General features: G+C 42.2%; 2 protein-coding genes across 2 annotated transcripts in view; both read left to right on the plus strand.

The window, feature by feature from the left end:
* Window positions 1-3,171, plus strand: part of LOC111962523 (CSC1-like protein 2) — a 4,356-nt gene extending 1,185 nt beyond the window's left edge. The window contains 4 exon segments of the mRNA XM_070443109.1: window positions 220-386; window positions 2,166-2,192; window positions 2,335-2,469; window positions 2,666-3,171. Of these exon segments, the coding sequence (XP_070299210.1) occupies window positions 220-386; window positions 2,166-2,192; window positions 2,335-2,469; window positions 2,666-2,707 (371 nt within the window). The 3' untranslated portion in view covers window positions 2,708-3,171.
* An 11,166-nt stretch (window positions 3,172-14,337) lies between these two features.
* The window catches only part of LOC111962522 (zinc transporter ZIP9), a 24,883-nt gene continuing 18,605 nt past the window's right edge, over window positions 14,338-20,615 (plus strand). Inside the window, exons 1-2 of the mRNA XM_023985667.2 lie at window positions 14,338-14,815; window positions 15,210-15,315. Coding sequence (XP_023841435.1) covers window positions 14,720-14,815; window positions 15,210-15,315 — 202 coding nt within the window. The 5' untranslated portion in view covers window positions 14,338-14,719. The remainder of the gene's footprint in view (window positions 14,816-15,209; window positions 15,316-20,615) is intronic.

Below are 20,615 nucleotides of genomic sequence, written 5' to 3' on the forward strand. Positions count from 1 at the left end.
CAAGAGAGAATGAGGATGGAGAGAGAGAGAAAGGAGAGACGAGAGAGAGAGAGAGAGGAGAGAGAGAGAGATGGAGAGGAGCGAGAGCTCTCTCTCCATCTCTCTCTTCATCTCCATCTCTCTCTCCATCTCTTTCTCTCTCCATCTCTCTTTTTCTCTTTCTCTTTTTTTTCCCTCTTCATCTCTCTCTCTCCCTCTCTCTCTCTCTCTCTCTCTCAGGTTTCTCCGCCCCTACCTCTATGTTTACCTTCATCGTTCTGATCATCACCATCATCGTCTGCCTGTCCCATGTCTGCTTCGGACACTTCAAATATCTCAGCGCTCACAACTACAAGGTAAAAACACCCACCAGCCAGAGAGACTCTCCTTATTTATAATGTTGAAGTGTTTTCTATTTCATTAATTTAACCAGGAAAGTAATTGAGAACAAATTATCTTGTACCATAAGGATCCTCCTGTATGCAATATGAGTCATATTATGCATTTATAGACAAGTTATTACAATCTTAACATCTCATTGGGGGAAACTTAGGTTCTACGGGATTTAATGGCCAGGGGTGATAACGTTTAAACGGTTTAAACAACGTTGGGATCGTTAACGTTAAGAAAAATCCTTAACCGAAAAACGATGCTTTCCCCACAAATCAAATTACAGTGCAGTTATCACAGAACAGATTATTTTCCTTGTTGTATCCTAACTAGATGATGGGCTAGGAAGTCCTGGGGAAAGTTGTGTAATTTTAAATAAAACCACATAAGAAGAGGTGTACTTTAGGCTACTGAGGGGAATTTGAGAGGCATACAAGACTAGACATTGCGAGATACAGATAACCAAGGCATATGAACACAGTTCTGCCTAACCCCCCCCTCCTCCTCTCTCTCTCCCTCACACTGGCCTGCTCTTCAGTCTGTTGCCTGTAGACTATCCAAGCTAACATATGGAATTGTTTTAAGATGGTCATAACATATGGAATTGTTTTAAGATGGTCATAACTTATGGAATTGTTTTAAGATGGCCATAACTTATGGAATTCTTTTAAGATGGTCATAACATGGAACATTTAGCTATTGTGATTTAGAATTGTAAGGGACGCCTTCTAAGGGGATCCCCCCGCCCCCCCCAAAAAAGAAAAAAAAGAGCTTAGCAAACTATTCTGGTAGAAGGGGTTGCTCATAAGCGGAAACCACGTGTAACTAATAAACTAAAACCGGAGCAAGGAAAGGCCCTAACAAAATCCAACAGACTCAGTTACAGCGCAGCTCTGTCACGGAGAGAAGAAGTGGGCCAAAAGATTCACCCAACTATGTGGGAAGCTTGTGGGAAAGGCTACCGATGAAAAAACTTGAGAAGCCCAAGTTAGATACTGATTATAAAGGCAAATGCTTAACCAAATATATCAAATTGAGTGGTAGCATGGTAAAACTATAAGCTGACTACAATGGGAGAAGCGCTATGGATGAAGAATAAGAGCTGAAAGTAAATAATGTTATCTCTACTATATTCCTGAGCATTTTCGACATGGCATTTGAAGATTAATAGAAGTGTGTCTAAGCTGAACCTATAGAGGGAATTGTATTACTAACTGATTAAATGTCAGGAAAATTAGGATGAATAAACTGGTTTAAATGTAATTTGGCTAAAGGTGTTATGCGGTAAACCTTTCTTGACTTCAACGCGTATTATACCATTGTGTGTGTTTATTTTCTCCCATTAACATCTCGTGGCGCCCCCCCCCCTACCCACAGATGCGACTAAGCGGAGAAGATGTGGGTATAAGGCCGAACCGGTTCCCGTCAGCCGCACGAAAACCGCTCTCGTCCCTTTTATAGTCCGAGCAGTTTTAAGAAAGTACCTGACCCCTGTCTGCCTCAGTCTAAGTCTAACCCGTTCATCCCTTCAAGTAAGTCAGTCTATGAACCACACCTCTCCTTCGATAAGGCTCAGTACGAGAGAGAGGGTTTCCATCAGCGACACGAAGCTAGAGACCCATGGGTGTAGTCCTTCAATATAGAAGGCATGTAATATTAACTATACCAACTAGCACCGAAGTTCCTCAGTCTAGACTACCTCTCCCTTCAATAAGTCAGCAGTAAGTACCGTTTCCTCAGCCTAGACTACCTCTCCCTTCAATAAGTCAGCAGTAAGTACCGTTTCCTCAGCCTAGACTACCTCTCCCTCCAATAAGTCAGCAGTATGTACCGTTTCCTCAGCCTAGACTACCTCTCCCTTCAATAAGTCAGCAGTAAGTACCGTTTCCTCAGCCTCGACGACCTCTCCCTGACCTTTCTCCTCCTTTCTATCCCTCCTCTCTTCTTCTTCTTTCCCAACAACAGCAGATGTACATTGCCTCGGTCCTCCAGGACCCCAGCTTAGACGAGCTGGGTTCGGCTGGCAGCGGGGTCAGCGAGGGTTCGCAGGACGAGGAGATCATCCAAGTGGGGAACAGCCTCAATGAGGCCGACTTCCAGGTAGCCTGCCGACGTGCCCTTTGAGCAAGGCGCTTCAATTCTTGTAATTTCTCCCGGGGGGTGCTGCCCTGCAGCTTAACTTCCAACTCCTCGTGTGTGTGTGTCCTCGGGGGGATTGGGTTGTTGTGAGCATAAAGATAAGTTCCTCTTACTCTGCAAGTGATTGGACAATAAAGTATTCTCCTTTTTCTTCCAGAGTGGCGAGGACAGTCTTCTCGCTAACGAGGTGCGGCACTGACGTCAGGGGACGCCGGAGACGGCTGTCAGGGTGGAGACGGAGGACGGGGAGAGAGAAGATGAGACTGAGATGGCAGAAACTAAAGTTTAATTTCACCCGAGTGGATGGATGCACTGACCTAGTGTGTTAAGCTACAGAGCTGAAACGGACGGACACAGCTTTAAAAGACATGGATAGACCACTAACCTTGAAGTCCTGAACAGACTATTACATTGTCTACACACCACACACCACACACCACACCACACACACCACACACACACACACAGTGTGTCTACTAAAGGACGGGTAACTCTCCCTTACAACTATTGATCTAGCGCTGACTGTGAAGGAGAGATCTTTCCTTCCCATAATCCTTTGCCTGTTCTGCCTGCACCCCTAATCGTCTCTGTGCCCTAGAGGCTTCGTCACAATAAGCAGCCTAATATGAGAAGATGAAGAAGAGGAGGAGGAGGAATGTCTGTCAGCATACAGCACATCACACAACATCCACACACAGCACCACACAACACACACACACACACATAACACACACACAGCCATCACACACAACACACACACACACACACAACACGCACACTGTTCTCCTGTCTTGGTCTCCCCCTGCTCTGTCCCGACGGTCTCCGGGAGTCTCTGGGTGGTTCCAACCCTGTGTAAAAAAATAAATAAAAAAAGGAATGTGGTCACCATGACGACGACCACTGTAACAAACTGAACTTAACACTCCTCTGCTTTTCATTTTTGTTGTTCAGCAACAAAAACTCTGGATTTGTAAAATAGCCTTTTTTTTGGAAATGGTATTTATTTTTAGGCATGGTTATTTTTAAGTTGGTCTGAAAACTTTAATAATCAATTAACTACTTGTTTTCGACATAAAAAAAAAACTTAAAAAACTACTGTGGATGGATGGATGGATCATGGAACATGGATACTGTCCCTCGTAACAACAAGGTCGCTCTGTCTTCTGGCCTGTTCTGCCCTGAGCGACTGTAGTGGGACTGCGGCTCCAGACTGAGCCCTAATGGAGCCGCCCTAACATAACTGAAGGCAGTCCAGAGCCCCTAGTGGAGAGGAGGACGCCCCCAGGAAGCAGATATGAAGTGGATATGACAGCCCAACCTCTACCCTGTTTTTCATCCCACAACTATGGTTGCAAAAAATTCCCAAAATTGTCCCAGAGTTCGCAGGTTTTTCAATATGTTGGTTAGAAGTTTATTGGAATAAGGGATTTCTGGGGGGAAAAACCTAGGAACTTTGAGAAAGTTTCTGTAATTGTGCAACCTCAGCCTCCTCCGGCTAGGACTCTGTGGGACCGTGTTCTTCGGTAGAGGGAGAGCTCGACCCTTGAACTCTTGGTCTGTGACCTGTAGTTTCCCCCAGGCCTCTCCTTCCTGTTACTATGGACGCGTTCAGCAGGGGGAGGACACAGCGTTGTTGAACCTTCAGATATAAATATGTTATGTAGAACAAATACGGCTCTCTGAAATGTGGAATAAGGAATCATGTCAACTCTTTTCTTAACATTTCTATCTACAACGTTCCACAACGTTCCACAACGTTCCACAATGTTCCACAACGTTTGCCTCCTGAATGTGACCCTGGCCCCTGCTCTGACTGGCCCGTCTCTGTGACCCTGGCCCCTGCTCTGACTGGCCCGTCTCTGTGAGCCTGGGCCCCTGCTCGGACTGGCCCGTCTCTGTGACCCTGGCCCCTGCTCTGACTGGCCCGTCTCTGTGAGGCCTGGCCCTGCTCTGACTGGGCCCGTCTCTGTTGAGCTGGCCCCTGCTCTGACTGGCCCGTCTCTGTGAGCCTGGCCCCTGCTCTGACTGGCCCGTCTCTGTGACCCTGGCCCCTGCTCTGACTGGCCCGTCTCTGTTGAGCCTGGCCCCTGCTCTGACTGGCCCGTCTCTGTGAGCCTGGCCCCTGCTCTGACTGGCCCGTCTCTGTGAGCCTGGCCCCTGCTCTGACTGGACTGCCTCTGTGTTCTAGCTAGCTCCTCTAGTGACTCTCATCTCAAGACAAGCCTCTTTATTTTGGTGTTTACAATCACTGTACAAAAGGTTGTTTCACTGTCTGTTGGTTGGTTTTGTTTTATTTAGGAAACATAATAATAATAATAATAATCTTTGTTGGATGTAGGAAGGTTTTCTCCTTTCTGACAACTCTGTAACCTGTGTCCCGTTTTTAGATGGCTTCTGATTGGTTTAGGGATTGTCTTCAATTCTGCCTCATCCAATTACGACGTGAATATTGAGACTAGCGATAGATACTGCATCATGTAGAGGTGTATATTGTAAACAGTGTAGATGATTTACGGAGCATTGTTACAAACGACAGTTTCCCAGCTGTCACCTGGAGTGCTGTTGAACCCGGTGGGTTACTATGGTGACATGTAAACATATCGCGGCTCAGTCAGGACGGAACAGACCGACTGCGCAAAACGGTTGTGTCCCACATGGCATCCCCTATTTAGTGCACTACTTTTGGGCGGGGCCCCATAGGGCTCAGTACTGTGATAGGGAATAGGACGCCCTTTCGGACGCGTAAATATGAGTCTTAATGCTGTAAGACTTGATCAATGTTTTTATTGATATTTTAGGTGTATTGTTGTTGAACAGAATACTAGCAATTTCTACGGAATCACATTCATCTGGTAAAATCTAAATGGATGATACCAAAACCATAATTTAAAAAATGATATCTTTACTTCAAGTTGTTCTGCAATAATCATGATGTCATGTTGCTCTCTTCAACTCGTTACAATATTCCACTGACGGAACCAATGACCAGCTTAGTTTTTTTCCCCAAAGTGAGGCAGAACCGATTTTTATAGCCTCGTTTAACCTTCAGGGATCTACTACAAAACAGGATCAATTTAGTTAGCCAGCTAACTTTGATAAACAAGAAATAACTATTGATTGTCTGTTTCATAAAGAAAGCTACAGTTAAATATGTGTTTTTTGTTGAGTCATCTAGACCGTGCCCATTCAGTTAGCTGGCTAACTCGTTGAACGTGCTTCGTAGTGTACCTCTCAGAGCAGGTTTAGCCGAGCCATGTGCTATATACTGTTAGATAGAAACAATTAACTTGTGTTAAAAACTCTTGGTTCCACATTGTGGATATACATAAATAGAAATGAACAAATGTCCTGTTTTTCTTAGCGCTAATTTGGGAAGTCCGTCACTGGACTGAACCAATACATGCTGAGCAGCTTTCCTATTGTGATGTGACTTCGGCTCGTTCAGAAGCCCCTGAAGAGAAATGTGCTTAAACCAAGTAACAAATCTACTGCATAGTACAGATTTGATGTACTATATATATATAGTACTAGTATATACATAATGTACTGTCGGTTTCTGTACACTAAAATGATGGACTCACTCAGTATTAAACAACTTATTTTTTATTTTAAGGCATTACGTTTGTATCAGTAGTTCTGTAAGAATAGTATAATATATTATAATAATAATATATACACTGAGTTACAAAACATTACAAACACACTAATATTGAGTTGCCCCCCTCCCTCCTCCCCCCTTGCCCTCAGAACAGCCGTCAGGACATGGACTCTACAATGTGTCAAAATAATTTCCACAGGGATACTGGTCCGTGTTGACGCCAATGCTTCCCACAGTTGTGTCAAGTTGGCTGGATATCCTTAAGGTGGTGGACCATTCTTGATACACAGGGGAAACTGTTCAGCGTGAAAAACCCAGCAGCGTTGCAGTTCTTGACACACTCAAACTGGTGCGCCTGGCGTCTACTACCATACCCCGTTCAAAGGCATTTAGATATTTGATCTTGCCCGTTCACCCTCTGAATGGCACACATACACAATCCATGTGTCAAATGTCCCAAGGGTTAAAAATCCTTCTTTAACCTGTCTCCTCCCCTTCATCTACACAGATTGAAGTGGATTTAACAAGTGACATCAATAAGGGATCATAGCTTTCACCTGGATTCACCTGGTCAGTCTGTCATGGAAAGAGCAGGTGTTCTTAATGTTTTGTCCACTCAGTGTATATTACTATTATTATAAATAGCATATCTATTGTATTATATGTCATATTATTGTCTTCTCCTTCTGGCACAGACAGCCCTGTGGGTACGGCCTATTTGAACACAGTCAGACTTCCGTATTGCCACAGCAGCAGGTACAACCATGTATGTAGTTATAATAATAACCTGTAACTATCAAATGAACAAATGTTATGATTTGACACTGATATATAATGTGAACGATCTGTTTTTTTTTAAGCTACTCAGTGTTGTAGGTTATATATGCTCTAATTTACCTTTTTGGGGCTATTCTAATTTCCACTGGACAATAATGAGCCTCGGTATGATTACACTCGTATTGCTGTGACAGAAACTTGGGTCATATTCATTAGGCACTAAACAGAAGATAATGTACAGGAAAAGACAGGGGGGGTTTATTCATTACATCTTGCAACGGAAACTATTTTTACCTCTTAAGAACCAAACGAGAGCAAACAGATTGAAACGGGGAGGGACCTTACCTGAATTGTCCAATAGAAACTGTCGTTTTTTTTCCATTGCAAAGCGTTTTCCCGTTTTGGAGTAAACCGTTTCTGTTGCAAAACGTTTTGAAACAGAATTGTCATAATGAATACACCCCCTGAACTTGCCCGATTTTTAAGAAAAGCAATTGTTTTGTCGTTGCAAAACATTTTGCTATGGTGTGCACTAATAATTACGACACTGTTGATACTGAAATGTGGCCACAGCAACAAACAAAAAAATATGTCACTGTTAGATTATCCACTAGTCTATAATGTCCAAGCAAGGCATTGATTTGAAACTGTTTGACACACACATACACACACACATACACACACACATACACACACACACACACACATATATACACATTACACACACACACCACACAATATATACACATACACACACATATAGAACACACACACACCACAGACAGACACATACACACACAACATACACACACATAGTATACACAACAACCACACACACACACACATATATACACATACACACACATATATTACACACATACGACACACACACACATATATACAACATACACACACACACAAACACATATATACACATACACACACACACACATATATAACACATACACACACATATAAGAAACACAACACACACAGACAGACACATACACACACACACATATATACACATACACACACATACACACACATATATACACACATACACACACACACACACACACACCTCCCTGACCGTTTGGACTCCATTTGAACCAGTGTTCTAGAACTCTTAAGTCATAACTCTGAGCTTTCCTCTCAGCGGTGTTTAATACCTCTGAAATGTATGATGAATTGTCTTCGAAAACTCTGAATGTTTCTAGGTAAGAGTGTTAACATTGCATATGTCCTTTTCCTGAATTAAGTAAAAATTGAAAACATTTTCAACCATTTTATCTACTGATGATATTTTAATTTCTATTAAAAGAAATCACACTGAAAGGGATCCCCCTCCCTCATTAAAGGGTCAGTATGAAATGTTGGTGTAACAGTTTAACTTTCGTCCCTCTCCTCGCCCCTACCTGGGTTTGAACCAGGGACCCTCTGCACACATCAACAACTGACACCCATCGTTACCCAAAAGCCGCCGCCCTTGCAGAGCAAGGGGAACAACTACTTCAGGTCTCAGAGCGAGTGACGTCACCGATTGAAACGCTATTAGCGCACACCACCGCTAACTAGCTAGCCATTTCACATCGGTTACATTGGCAATAATGCCCTTTTTACTTACCCAGAGTCGGATCAATTCAAATTTATTTCTAAGGCCTTTTTTTTTTTACATCGGCAGAAAAACTCCCTGGAAAGGCAGGAACCTAGGAAGAAACCTAGAGAGGAACCCAGGCTCTGAGGGGTGGCCAGTCCTCTTCTGGTTGTGCCGGGTGGAGATTATAACAGAACATGGCCAAGATGTTCAAATGTTCATAGATGACCAGCAGGGTCAAATCATAATCACAGTGGTTGTAGAGGGTGCAACAGGTCAGCACCTCAGGAGTAAATGTCAGTTGGCTTTTCATTGTCGAGCTTCCAAAGGTAGAGCGAGCGAGAGACTTAAGTTCACCCAGGACACCAGATACCTAGTCCCCCGGCACGTAGACTATTGCAGCATAGATACTGGAGGCTGAGACGGGGTGTCGGGGGAACAGGCCCTGTCCGACGATACCCCCGGACAGGGCCAACCAGGCAGGATTAAACCCAACCCACTTTGCCAAAGCATAGCCCCCACACCACTAGAGGGATATCAACAGACCACCAACGTACTACTATGAGACAAGGCTGAGTATAGCCCACAAAGATCTCATCCATCGCACAAAACCGGACAGTAGGATCACGTCAGTGACTCAACCCAGTCGTCGAGTATAGTGAAAAAATCCTGGCACGACGTGATGCACCCCTCTTAGGGATGGAATGGAAGAGCACTAGTAAGACAGACTCAGCCCACATACTAGGGTCAGAGGCGGTAGGTAGCCTAGTGGTTAGAGTGTAGGGACGGTAGGTAGCCTAGTGGTTAGAGTGTAGGGACGGTAGGTAGCCTAGTGGTTAGAGTGTAGGGNTCATCCCTCACTCTCTCTGTTTCGCTAGTGTAGTGATCTAGTAGTGTCACTTGTATGGTGAAATCAATCAAATCAAGGACAGGTGCCTGTCAACAGGTACAAAATGAACAAGTGAATTAACTGGTCAAATAACCCCAGGAAGTGGAAACCCTTCAACCAAAAATAATGCTTCCCTCTGCAACAGGCAGGTGTTGCAGACAATAACTAACATAACTTAGTGGTGTTACGTGCAGGTGAAATGTATGTAGGGACGGCAGGTAGCCTAGTGGTTAGAGTGTAGGGGCGGCAGGTAGTCTAGTGGTTAGAGTGTAGGGACGGCAGGTAGTCTAGTGGTTAGAGTGTAGGGACGGCAGGTAGTCTAGTGGTTAGAGTGTAGGGACGGCAGGTAGCCTAGTGGTTAGAGTGTAGGGACGGCAGGTAGCCTAGTGGTTAGAGCGTTGGACTTGTAACCGAAAGGTTGCAAGATCGAATCCCAGAGCTGACAAGGTAAAACAAATCTGTCGTTCTGCCCCTGATCAAGGCAGTTTAACCCACTGTTTCGTAGGCCATCATTTGAAAATAAGAATTTGTTCTTAAATGACTTGCCTAGTTAAATAAAGGTTCAATAAATGAATAAAAAGGTGGAGAATCACAGTGAAGAGAGCGGAGCAGGCCAGGCAGAGACAGCAAGGACAGTCACTCCAGTGCCATGCTGTTCATCTTCACACTCCTGGGCCAGACACTCAATCATAGAACCTACTGAAGAGATGAGTCTTCAGTAAAGACTTAAAGGTTGAGACCGAGTCTGCGTCTCTCACGTGGATAGGCAGACCATTCCATAAAAATGGAGCTCTATAGGAGAAATTCTAGGGACAGTAAGGAGGCCTGTGTATTGTGACTGTAGCGTACGTGTAGGTATGTACGACAGGACCAAATCGGAGAGATGGGTAGGAGTGCTTTGTACTCCTACCAGCAAAACCTTGACATCAGCCCTAGCCTTAACAGGAAGCCAGTGTAGAGAAGCTAGCACTGGAGTAATATGATAAAAATGTTGGGTTCTAGTCAAGATTCTAGCAGCTGTGTTTAGCATCAACTGAAGTTTATTTTGTCCCTTATCTGGAAAGCCGGATAAGCAGTAGTCTAATCTAGAAGTGACAAAAGCATGGGTTAGCTTTTCTGGATCATTTTTGGACAAAAGGTTTCTGTTTTTTGCAATCTAATGAAGATGGAAAAAAGCTGCCCTTGAAATATTATTGATATGTTCGTCAAAAGAGAGGTCAGGGTTCAGAGTAACGCCGAGGTCCTTCACAGTTTTATTTGAGACGACTGTACAACCATCAAGATTAATTGTCAGATCAAACATCAGATCTCTTTGTTTCTTGGGATCTAGATGTAGCATCTCTGTTTTGTCCGAGTTTAAAAGTAAAACATTTTCCGCCATCCACTTCCTTATGTCTGAAACACAGGCTTCCAGGGAGGGCGATTTTGGGGCTTCACCATGTTTCATCGAAATGTACAACTGTGTGTCGCCCGCATAGCAGTGAAAGTTGACATTGTGTTTCCGAATGACATCACCAAGACGTAGAATATATAGTGAAAACAATAGTGGTCCTAAAACGGACCCTTGAGGAACACCGAAATGTACAGTTGATTTGTCAGAGGACAAACCATCCACAGAGACGAACTGATATCTTACCCACAGATAACATCTAAACCAGACAAGAACATGTCCGTGTAGACCAATTAGGGTTTCCAATCACTCCAAAAGAATGTGATAATCGATTGTGTCAATGGAGGCAATAAGGTCTAGGAGCACGAGGACAGATGCAGAGCCTCGGTCTGACGCCATTAAAAGGTAATTTACCACCTTCACGAGTGCAGTCTCAGTGCTATGATGGAGTCTAAAACCAGACTGAAGCATTTCGTATACATTAATAGTAATTGGAGATTCGATATATGGTCAAGGTTTGGCTTTTTCAGAAAAGGCTTTATTACTGCCACTTTTACTGAGTTTGGTACAGATCCGGAGGATAGGGAACTGTTAATTATGTTCAACATAGGAGGGACAAGCACAGGAAGTAGCGCTTTCAGTAGTTTAGTTGGAATAGGAGAATGTTCCTTTTTAGTTAACTTTGCAACAGTATCAAAAATAGATTTTAGATAGTTTTTATTCGCCCCTCGATTAGGTTGGAAAAGTAGGCTGATCGAGCAGCAGTGAGGACTCTTCGATATTGCACGGTACTTTCCAAGCTAGCCATTTCCGTTCCAATTTTCTGGGAGCTTGCCTCAGATCTCTGGTATTTTCTGTATACCAGGGAGCTAATTTCTTGTGATCAAGGTTTTTCTTTTTAGAGGTGTGACTGCATCTAGGGTATTACACAAGGTTAAATTTAGATCCTCAGTCAGGTGGTTAACTGATGTTTGTACTCCAATGTCCTTGGTAAGGTGGATGGAGTTTGGTAAGGCATCTACGAATCTTTGCGTTGTCCAATCATTTATAGCGCGGCTTTTGATAATCCTTGGTTGGGATCTGAGCAGATTATTTGTTGTGATTGCAAACGTAATAAAATGGTAGTCCCATAGTCCAGGATTATAAGGGGAAACAATTTGTATCTACAATATTTACTCCCATGGGACAAAACTAGATCCAGGGTAAGACTGTGGCAATGCGTAGGTTCCGGAGACATGTTGGACAAAACCCACTGAGTCAATGATGGCGTTGAAAGCCTTTTGGAGTGGGTCTGTGGACTTTTCCATGTGAAATATTGAAGTCACCAAAAATGTGAATGTTATCTGCCATGACTACATGGTCCGATTAGGAATTCAGCGAACTCGGTGAGGAACTCTGTACACGGTCCAGGAAGCCTGTAAACAATAGCTATAAAAAGTGATTGAGTAGGCTGCATAGATTTCATGACTAGAATCTCAATAGATGAAAACGCTGTCTTTTTTTTGTTGTTGTCATAAATTGAGAGAGAAAAAAAAACTGCACACTGCTCTTTATCAAGCATCACATATCCACCTCAAGGCCTTCCTCAGAGCATTTGTTTTTCATTTTCACCCTTATGTAGACATTGCTTCACCCACATCTGTTCAATGCATCGACTAGGGTTGGAGTCGACGGGAAAATAAACATGTTACCAAATATAAGGATGTGCATTTCATAAGTATTCTAATAAAATGTGTACATAAAACGTATTAACCACGTCTGTAAAACCACAATGAGGACATCGACCTACCAAGTAAGTTTTCATAAATCGTTGGGTACAGTGCAAGAAAAAACGGCAGAGTAGTCTGAAGTGATGGCATTCGTTTATGTTCACGTTTACAACATAACATGTACGGGAATTTCATTATTAAGGCCTTTTGGGAATAATGTCTGGAGGGTGTAAAAACATTTTGCTCAGAGTATTATTAATATCACCTCCCCTGTCTGATATCTTGACTTTCTCTTTGCCACAAAATCTAAAGGTGGAAATGTCATGTTTTTGGTCATTAAAATGTACTGCGACTGGATAATCCCTGTCGTTTCCCCTGATTGGACTTTTACGTTCACTAATTCTCTGTTTGAGAGAACGAGAGTTTTTTTTTACCTACATAACACAGCCCACGTGGGCATTTAATCATGTAGATAACATGGGTGGAGGTGCACGTAATAGCATTTCTTTTGGAACAGTTTTCCTGTATGTGGGTGGCAGAAATATTCACACTTCATCATATTGTTGCCCTGTGCGCATACTGCATTTACAGCTACCACTCGGAAGAGGGCGTTAACGAGCCTGCCTCATTTTCTTTTGTGTCTGGCAGTTGACATGGACCAATTTGTCACGTAAATTGCGACATCTCCTACGTGGTGGGTGCATAAATTCAGCTGGCAAAACTGGGTCGGATGATTAAAAAATGCCAGTGTTTCTTGACATCATCTCCCACTTTGCACGAGTTCAAAGTATTTTTTTGGTGGTGAACATGTTGTGTGTGTTTTTTTTAACTCTCGTGTTTTCCCCAGTGCCGAATTAATAGCTTCATCCACATATTGCGTAGAGTAGCCACTTGGAAATATATTGCGCATCTCTGCTGCTTTTTCTAGTTAGTCCTCTGTGGAGTGGTATATACGGCTCAGTCTGAAAAACTGGCTTCTTGGAAGTCCTCTTTCATGGCTCAGAGTATTTATGTCCGTTTCTTTTCTATACAGAGTTGTAAAACAGGGTTCCATTTGATTTCTCAATCCACATATCGAGGTTAATGAACACGTTTCGTGTCACATTCAATAGTGAATTTGAGATTGGGCTCAATGTCATTGAGTAATGTCATAAAACCCGTCAATTAATCAGTTCAGGATTTTTATTAAAGAATGGATTTTCATTGTTAACAAAAACGTTCTTCAAATTGACCCATATTAAGGTTAGCATAGCTTGAAGCGAATGTGGAACCCATCGATGTTCCAATACGTCAACACATATTCAGCCAGCTCTAGAGTACATTTCGTTGGTGGGTATTTGTTACTACGTGAGAGACCGAGATACTATCTTCATCCATGGCAAATTTAGGAAAGGGGACAATTTTAGCTAGCTAGTCACCGGAGGACAACAACATGCAACAATTCAAGTTGGTTTCCCCCACTTGTCTTTGGTGCGCCAGAACCATTCACAGTTGAGATCGTGTCAATTACCTTGTACCACTGCACATCGGCTCGATACTGCATGTAGATATAGCCAAGCTATGATTGCTCAGTGTGAATATATTCATTATGCTAATTTGTATATATTTTTTCATTGTATTCTGCATTGTTGGGAAAGGCCCGTAAATAAACGTTTCGTTGTTAATCTACACCTGTCGTTAATGAAGCGTGTGACAATTAAAATGTGATTTGATCGGTCATTATGTGTTTTATTCAGTTCAGTGTTGATATTGGTATCTTTAGAAGTTAATATCCAAAGGTACCACAAGACGGCCTTTGCGGGACAGGGTGTATCTATAGTCGTAAAGTGCTCTCTTTCCTTGTCTCCTGCACTAAGGTGAACGGAAAAACTACATATCAACTCCCAAGCCGCATATACTCCCAACGCGTTGTTTTCACCTATCCTGTGTTTTCACGTCAGTACAGATGAAGGTGAGGAGACGAGGACAAGAAACTAGTCTAGAGTGGAGACGCACTCCGCCACTGTCACAAGTTCAGGGAGCTGACGGTAGGTTCTGCGTTTGATTCAGTTCGGTTTTTCTACGGTTAGGTGTTTTTTTTAAAGAGGGTTGTTGAAAATGTGACAGAACACGCTGCGACGTGATCAACAGTGCATTTTAAAATAGTTTTTTTAAACTGCTTTGTAGTACAGAAAAAGGTGTAATTTAAATGCTATAGAGGATTTAAAACAACATCGGACATTCTTAAACTCTTACGTTAAGTTATTTCGCCATGGACGAGGCAATAGCGATTATTTTGATATCCGTTGTGATGTTTTTGGGATGTTTTCTATTTGGTTTGATTCCACTTTTGATCAAACTTTCTGAGGTAAGTCATTTAATTCTCAACATTATATCCCCTCCGTTTCTCCCCCTTCGGTAACTTGCACAGAACCTCCTACGGTCTCTTCTCCCGATGCTAATCCATCCCCCATTCAATATTAAAATATTTATATATTTCTAAATGTGTCAGTATATTCAAAAGATTGTGATTGCTACATTTTGTTATCTTAACTATTAAATAAGTCATAAATAGGCTGCCGACTGGATTCTCTAACCGGTTTGAATGTATGACTTTATAAAGTTATATTGATGCGTAATGTAACCGTCTGTTATTATATTGACACATTCATTCTCCCTCCTAGATCAAACAACAGTTGGTCAGTGTGTTTGTAAAATAATGACTGTGTTTGGTGTGTGTGTGTGTCCTTCTCTCCCAACAGAAAAGGCTGCAGTTTGTCAGTATATTCGGGGCAGGCCTGCTCTGTGGGACTGCTCTAGCTATTATCCTCCCAGAGGGGGTGGAACTACTGGAAGAGTCATGGAGAGGTGAGGGGTACCGGACATAATGGGCTTTGGGGAGTAACAGCCCAGGGTCCTAACTTATCAAGACATCAGCGACAGCTGGAGCAACAACTCACTATAGGCTAGATTCCTGTTGTTGAGTTTGTATGGGCACATAGTCCATCGATTGCAGCTATATTGCTGCTAAGGGTTATCTTGCCAACGGTTCAATATGTATGCAACTGTACCTGGTGGCAGGTAGCCTAGTGGTTAGAACGTTGGACTAGTAACCGAAAGGTCGCTAGATCGAATCCCCGAGCTGACAAGGTAAACATCTGTCGTTCTGCCCCTGAACAAGGCAGTTAACCCACTGTTCCTAGGCCGTCATTGTAAATAAGAATTTGTTCTTGACTGACTTGCCTAGTTAAATAAAGGTAAAATAAAAAATGTAAAGGAAAGCATTCAGTAGTCCATCAGCCCACTCTGCTCCATAGGTCATGTCTGTTTACAAGCACCTCACTGTCAAACGAAGCCCTACAAAGCAAAGGCAGGGCTTGAAACGTGAGTCAGAGGCTGTGTCTGTGGTGTTAGGTCATCTGTGGTGTCAGGTTGTCTGTGGTGTGAAACCAGATACTTTTTATTTCTTTAGAAAATAATTCCATCCAGGGCTCGAAATTTAAGGAGGTCCCGTCATCCCACGGATGATATAAAATATGGCTACGGTTCAAAACAGACCGGGTGTTTTTTTTTTAAAGAGGGTTGTTGAAAATGTGACAGAAACGCAGCGAACAGTGCATTTTAAAATAGTTTTTAACTGCTTTGTAGTAAAGAAAAAGGTGTATTTTAAATGGTAGAAAGGATTTTAAAAAACAACGGACATTCTTAAACTCTTACATTAAGTTATTTCGCCATGGACGAGGCAATAGCGATTAATTTGACTCTGATATGACAGAGTAAAAATTCATACAACCGTTTATTTTATTTTTTTTTATGTAAAAAAGCTATGAGGCTGATGCAACATATCAGACCGTTTAGGTTAAAATGTTGACGCTTGTATTTCTTCATATTATAAACTCAACAATACGCACATGGCTGAAGGCTATTTATAGGCCTACATGCGAATGTTCCAAAATGTAATTAGCGGGAAAACACCGTTCTCAAATTTCACCACACACACGACAGCGGTTTCATGTGCCAGATACACTGTATAAAAACCACTAGGATGGTCCTTACAGGAAAAAAAACATGAATTTCACATGTGAAGTGTTCCTAAAGCACATGATTTTATGTGATAACTTCTAGTTCCTCCCAAACCCGGATCCGGGAGCACCCCCCACAGTAAAAAAGCTGACTAGCATAGCCTAGCATAGCGTCACAAGTAAATACTAGCATCTAAATATCATTAAATCACAAGTCCAAGACACCAGATGAAAGATACAGATCTTTTGAATCCAGCCATCATTTCTGATTTTTAAAATGTTTTACAGGGAAGACCCAATATGTAAATCTATTAGCTAACCACGTTAGCAAAAGACACCACTTTTTTTACTCCACCACTTTTTTACTCCATCAGTAGCTATCACTAATTCGACTAAATAAAGATATATATATAGCCACTAACCAAGAAACAACTTCATAAGATGACAGTCTGATAACATATTTATGGTATAGCATATGTTTTTTTAGAAAAATGTGCATTTTTCAGGTATAAATCATAGTTTACCATTGCAGCCACTATCACAAAACTCACCAAAGCGACTAGAATAACAAAGAGAGCAACGTGTATTACCTAATTCTCATCATAAACATTTCTTAAAAATACACAGCATACAGCAATTGAAAGACACAGATCTTGTGAATCCAGACAATATTTCAGATTTCTAAGTGTTTTTACAGCGAAAACACAATATATCGTTATATTAGCATACCACATGAGCTAACATCACCCCAGCATTGAATTTCAAGGCAAAAAGAGCGATAACGTTATCACCACCAAAATATATTAATTTTTTCACTAACCTTCTCAGAATTCTTCAGATGACAGTCCTGTAACATCATATTTACACAATGCATATAGAGTTTGTTCGAAAAATGTGCATATTTAGCATCACAAATCGTGGAATTGCAAAGTAATCAGTCAAAACTGGCATGCATTCTGGCCGGCCATCTTGGAAAGGCACCTAAGTTTACGATTATTTATCGATTAGATTGACTAAAAAAATACAGGTTGGACAGCTAATGAAAGATGCATTAGTTTTTAATGCAACCGCTGATTTAGATTTTTAAAATTAACGTTACTGACATACAGTGTGCGTTACAGCCAGACTAGTGCCAGCAATAATGGCCGACAAATGCGTTTACATTTTTCCACATAAATACGGAATAAAATCTATAATAGCTCTTACTTTTGGACGAGCTTCCATCAGAATCTTGGGCAAGTTGTGCTTTGTCCAAAAGAATCGTTGCTTTGTTGTAACGTCTCTTCAACTTCGGAACTAGCAGCTAACAATAGCTACGTGGCACAACACATGTCCAAAATCCTCAAACGCAATCTACGAAAAATTCCGAAAATAGCAATATACTCGATAAACTGATATAAAATCGGTTTTCAAATAACTTCGTTATGATGTTTCTAACACCTATATAGAATTAAATCACAGACGGATATATCTTAGGCCGATAACAAGAGCTTTTCAACATGCCATTCTGATGTCCTCTCTTGCGCCTTGGCGAGCGTCCAAAAGAAGGAAACATGTCACTCCTTGCCTTTTTTATAACTTCTGAGAAATACGTAGAGACTCCATTCCACTTCTCATTGGTTACTGACATCCAGGGGAAGGCGGGTGCAGTTCATTTCGACCATAGGGCACACACAGAGCTTTAAACTGATCTGAGAACAGAGACTATTTTTCTGACCTTCGCATGTCCTGTCATGATTTTTCGCTGTAGAAAGAGTTCTGGTTCACCCACAGACATAATTCAAACGGTTTTAGAAACTAGAGATTGTTTCTATCCATAGTAATAATAATATGCATATTGTACGAGCAAGAATTGAGTACGAGGCAGTTTAATTTGGAAATGTAAAAAAAGAAATAGTGCTAACAGCTCCCCCTATTGACAAAAGGATAACATGTGAAGTGTTCCAAAACACGTTTGGCTCGTCTGTTTGGGGGGGGTTTACTAATCTTAATGTGTGAGTAGGATGATGCCTTTGGCCTCTGGACAATAAAATACAGTTGATTTGAAAACCAATAGAACCTAATGAAAATGCTGGTTTCAACGTCATTAAGTGGTTAAAAGATAATTCCCTCAACATTTTCTATGGTTATATTTTCGCTAGCTTCGCTTGGCTAGGTTTCGCTAGGCTAGTTAGGCATTGCTAGGCTAGGTTTTCGATTGGCTAGGTTAGGCATCGCTAGGCTAGGTTTCGCTAGGCTAGGTTAGGCATCGCTAGCTAGGTTAGGCATCGCTAGGTTAGGCTAGGCTAGGTTAGGGCATCGCTAGGCTAGTTAGGCTTCGATAGGGTAGGTTAGGCTTCGCTAGGTTAGGCTTGCTAGGTAGGCTTTCGCTAGGTTAGGCTTCGCTAGGCTAGGCATCGCTAGGTTTCGCTAGGCTAGGCATCGCTAGGCTAGGTTAGGCTTCGCTAGGCTAGGTTAGGCATCGCTAGGTTAGGCTTCGCTAGGCTAGGTTTCGCTAGGTTAGGCATCGCTAGGTTAGGCTTCGCTAGGCTAGGTTAGGCATCGCTAGGCTAGGCTTGGCTACTTTTAAACAAGGTAAGACATGCTTCATAAATGCTGACCGCCTCCACTCAGATTCAAGGTGTGCGCAACAGGCGCTGTCCTTAACTCTCTGGTCTTGTGACCATTTGATCTGAACGAACCGTGCCTCCAGTATGTCGACAGAATCACGCCGTTTAGACGTTAATGCTGATCATCCTTCATTATATTTGTAAAAACATAACTGGTGTTTAGCCTATTTTTATGTTATTAAAAGTCTCATTAAAGTCTGGCTACATGTTCTGGATCCCTCCTTATGTCAGCATTGGTTTGGATATGAGGCTGTAGCCAATATGCTTTTCACCTACACTTTGACAATTGAAATCTACACTGAGTGGATAAAACATTAGGAACACCTTCCTAATATTGAGTTGCCCCAACCTGTCGCCTCCCCTTCGTCTACACTGATTGAAGTCGATTTAGTGACATCAATAAGGGCTCAAAGCTTTCGTATGGATTTACCTGGTCAGTCTATGTCATGGAAAGAGCAGGTGTTCCTAATGTTTTATTTTATTTTATTACTTGTCCTGCACAAGAGGACAAGCGTTAATGTCGAGCCCTGAAAGGGCCTCGAATGAAGGGCATTTCAGGATAAATCGGGCATTGAAATGAAAATCACCTTGGTCACCTAATTTATGCCTCTCTTTAGCCAAGCATGTGTAGCAGATGTGAAATCCCTTCATAGGGTCCTTGGTTATAGCTCAGCTTGGGCAGTCAGGGAAAGAAGCTATACTGTTACATCATCAACAACAGTTCCAAGCTTTCACACACTGAATCAATTTTTTTTATTTTTTTATTTATTTTTTATTTCACCTTTATTTAACCAGGTAGGCTAGTTGAGAACAAGTTCTCATTTGCAACTGCGACCTGGCCAAGATAAAGCATAGCAGTGTGAACAGACAACACAGAGTTACACATGGAGTAAACAATAAACAAGTCAATAACATGGTAGAAAAAAGAGAATCTATATACAATGTGTGCAAAAGGCATGAGGTAGGCAATAAATCGAATAATTACAATTTAGCAGATTAACACTGGAGTGATAAATCATCAGATGATCATGTGCAAGAAGAGATACTGGTGTACAAAAGAGCAGAAAAGTAAATAAATAAAAGCAGTATGGGGGGTTGAGGGTAGGTAAATTGGGTGGGTAGTTTCAGATGGACTATGTACAGCTGCCATGCGATCGGTTAGCTGTTCTCGGATAGCCGATTTTTTAAAGTTGTTGAGGAGAATAAAGTCTCCAACTTCAGAGATTTTTGCAATTCGTTCCAGTCGCAGGCAGCAGAGAACTGGAAGGAAAGGCGTTCCAAATAGAGGTTTTGGCTTTAGGGATGATCAGTGAGATATACACCTGCTGGAGCGCGTGTTGCAGTGTGGGTGGTAGCCATCGTGACCAGTGAACTGAAGAGATATAATCAGGCGGCAACATTTAATACCCTAGCTAGTAGCCTTGTAGATGACCTGGAGCCCGTGGGTACCGACGAACGAACACTGTAGCGAGTGGCCAGCCGACTTTAGGGCATACAGGTCGCCAGTGGATGGGTCGTTATAAGGTGCTTAAGTACC

This window comes from Salvelinus sp. IW2-2015, linkage group LG4q.1:29 (assembly GCF_002910315.2).
Source record: "Salvelinus sp. IW2-2015 linkage group LG4q.1:29, ASM291031v2, whole genome shotgun sequence".
Classification (NCBI taxonomy): domain Eukaryota; kingdom Metazoa; phylum Chordata; class Actinopteri; order Salmoniformes; family Salmonidae; genus Salvelinus; species Salvelinus sp. IW2-2015.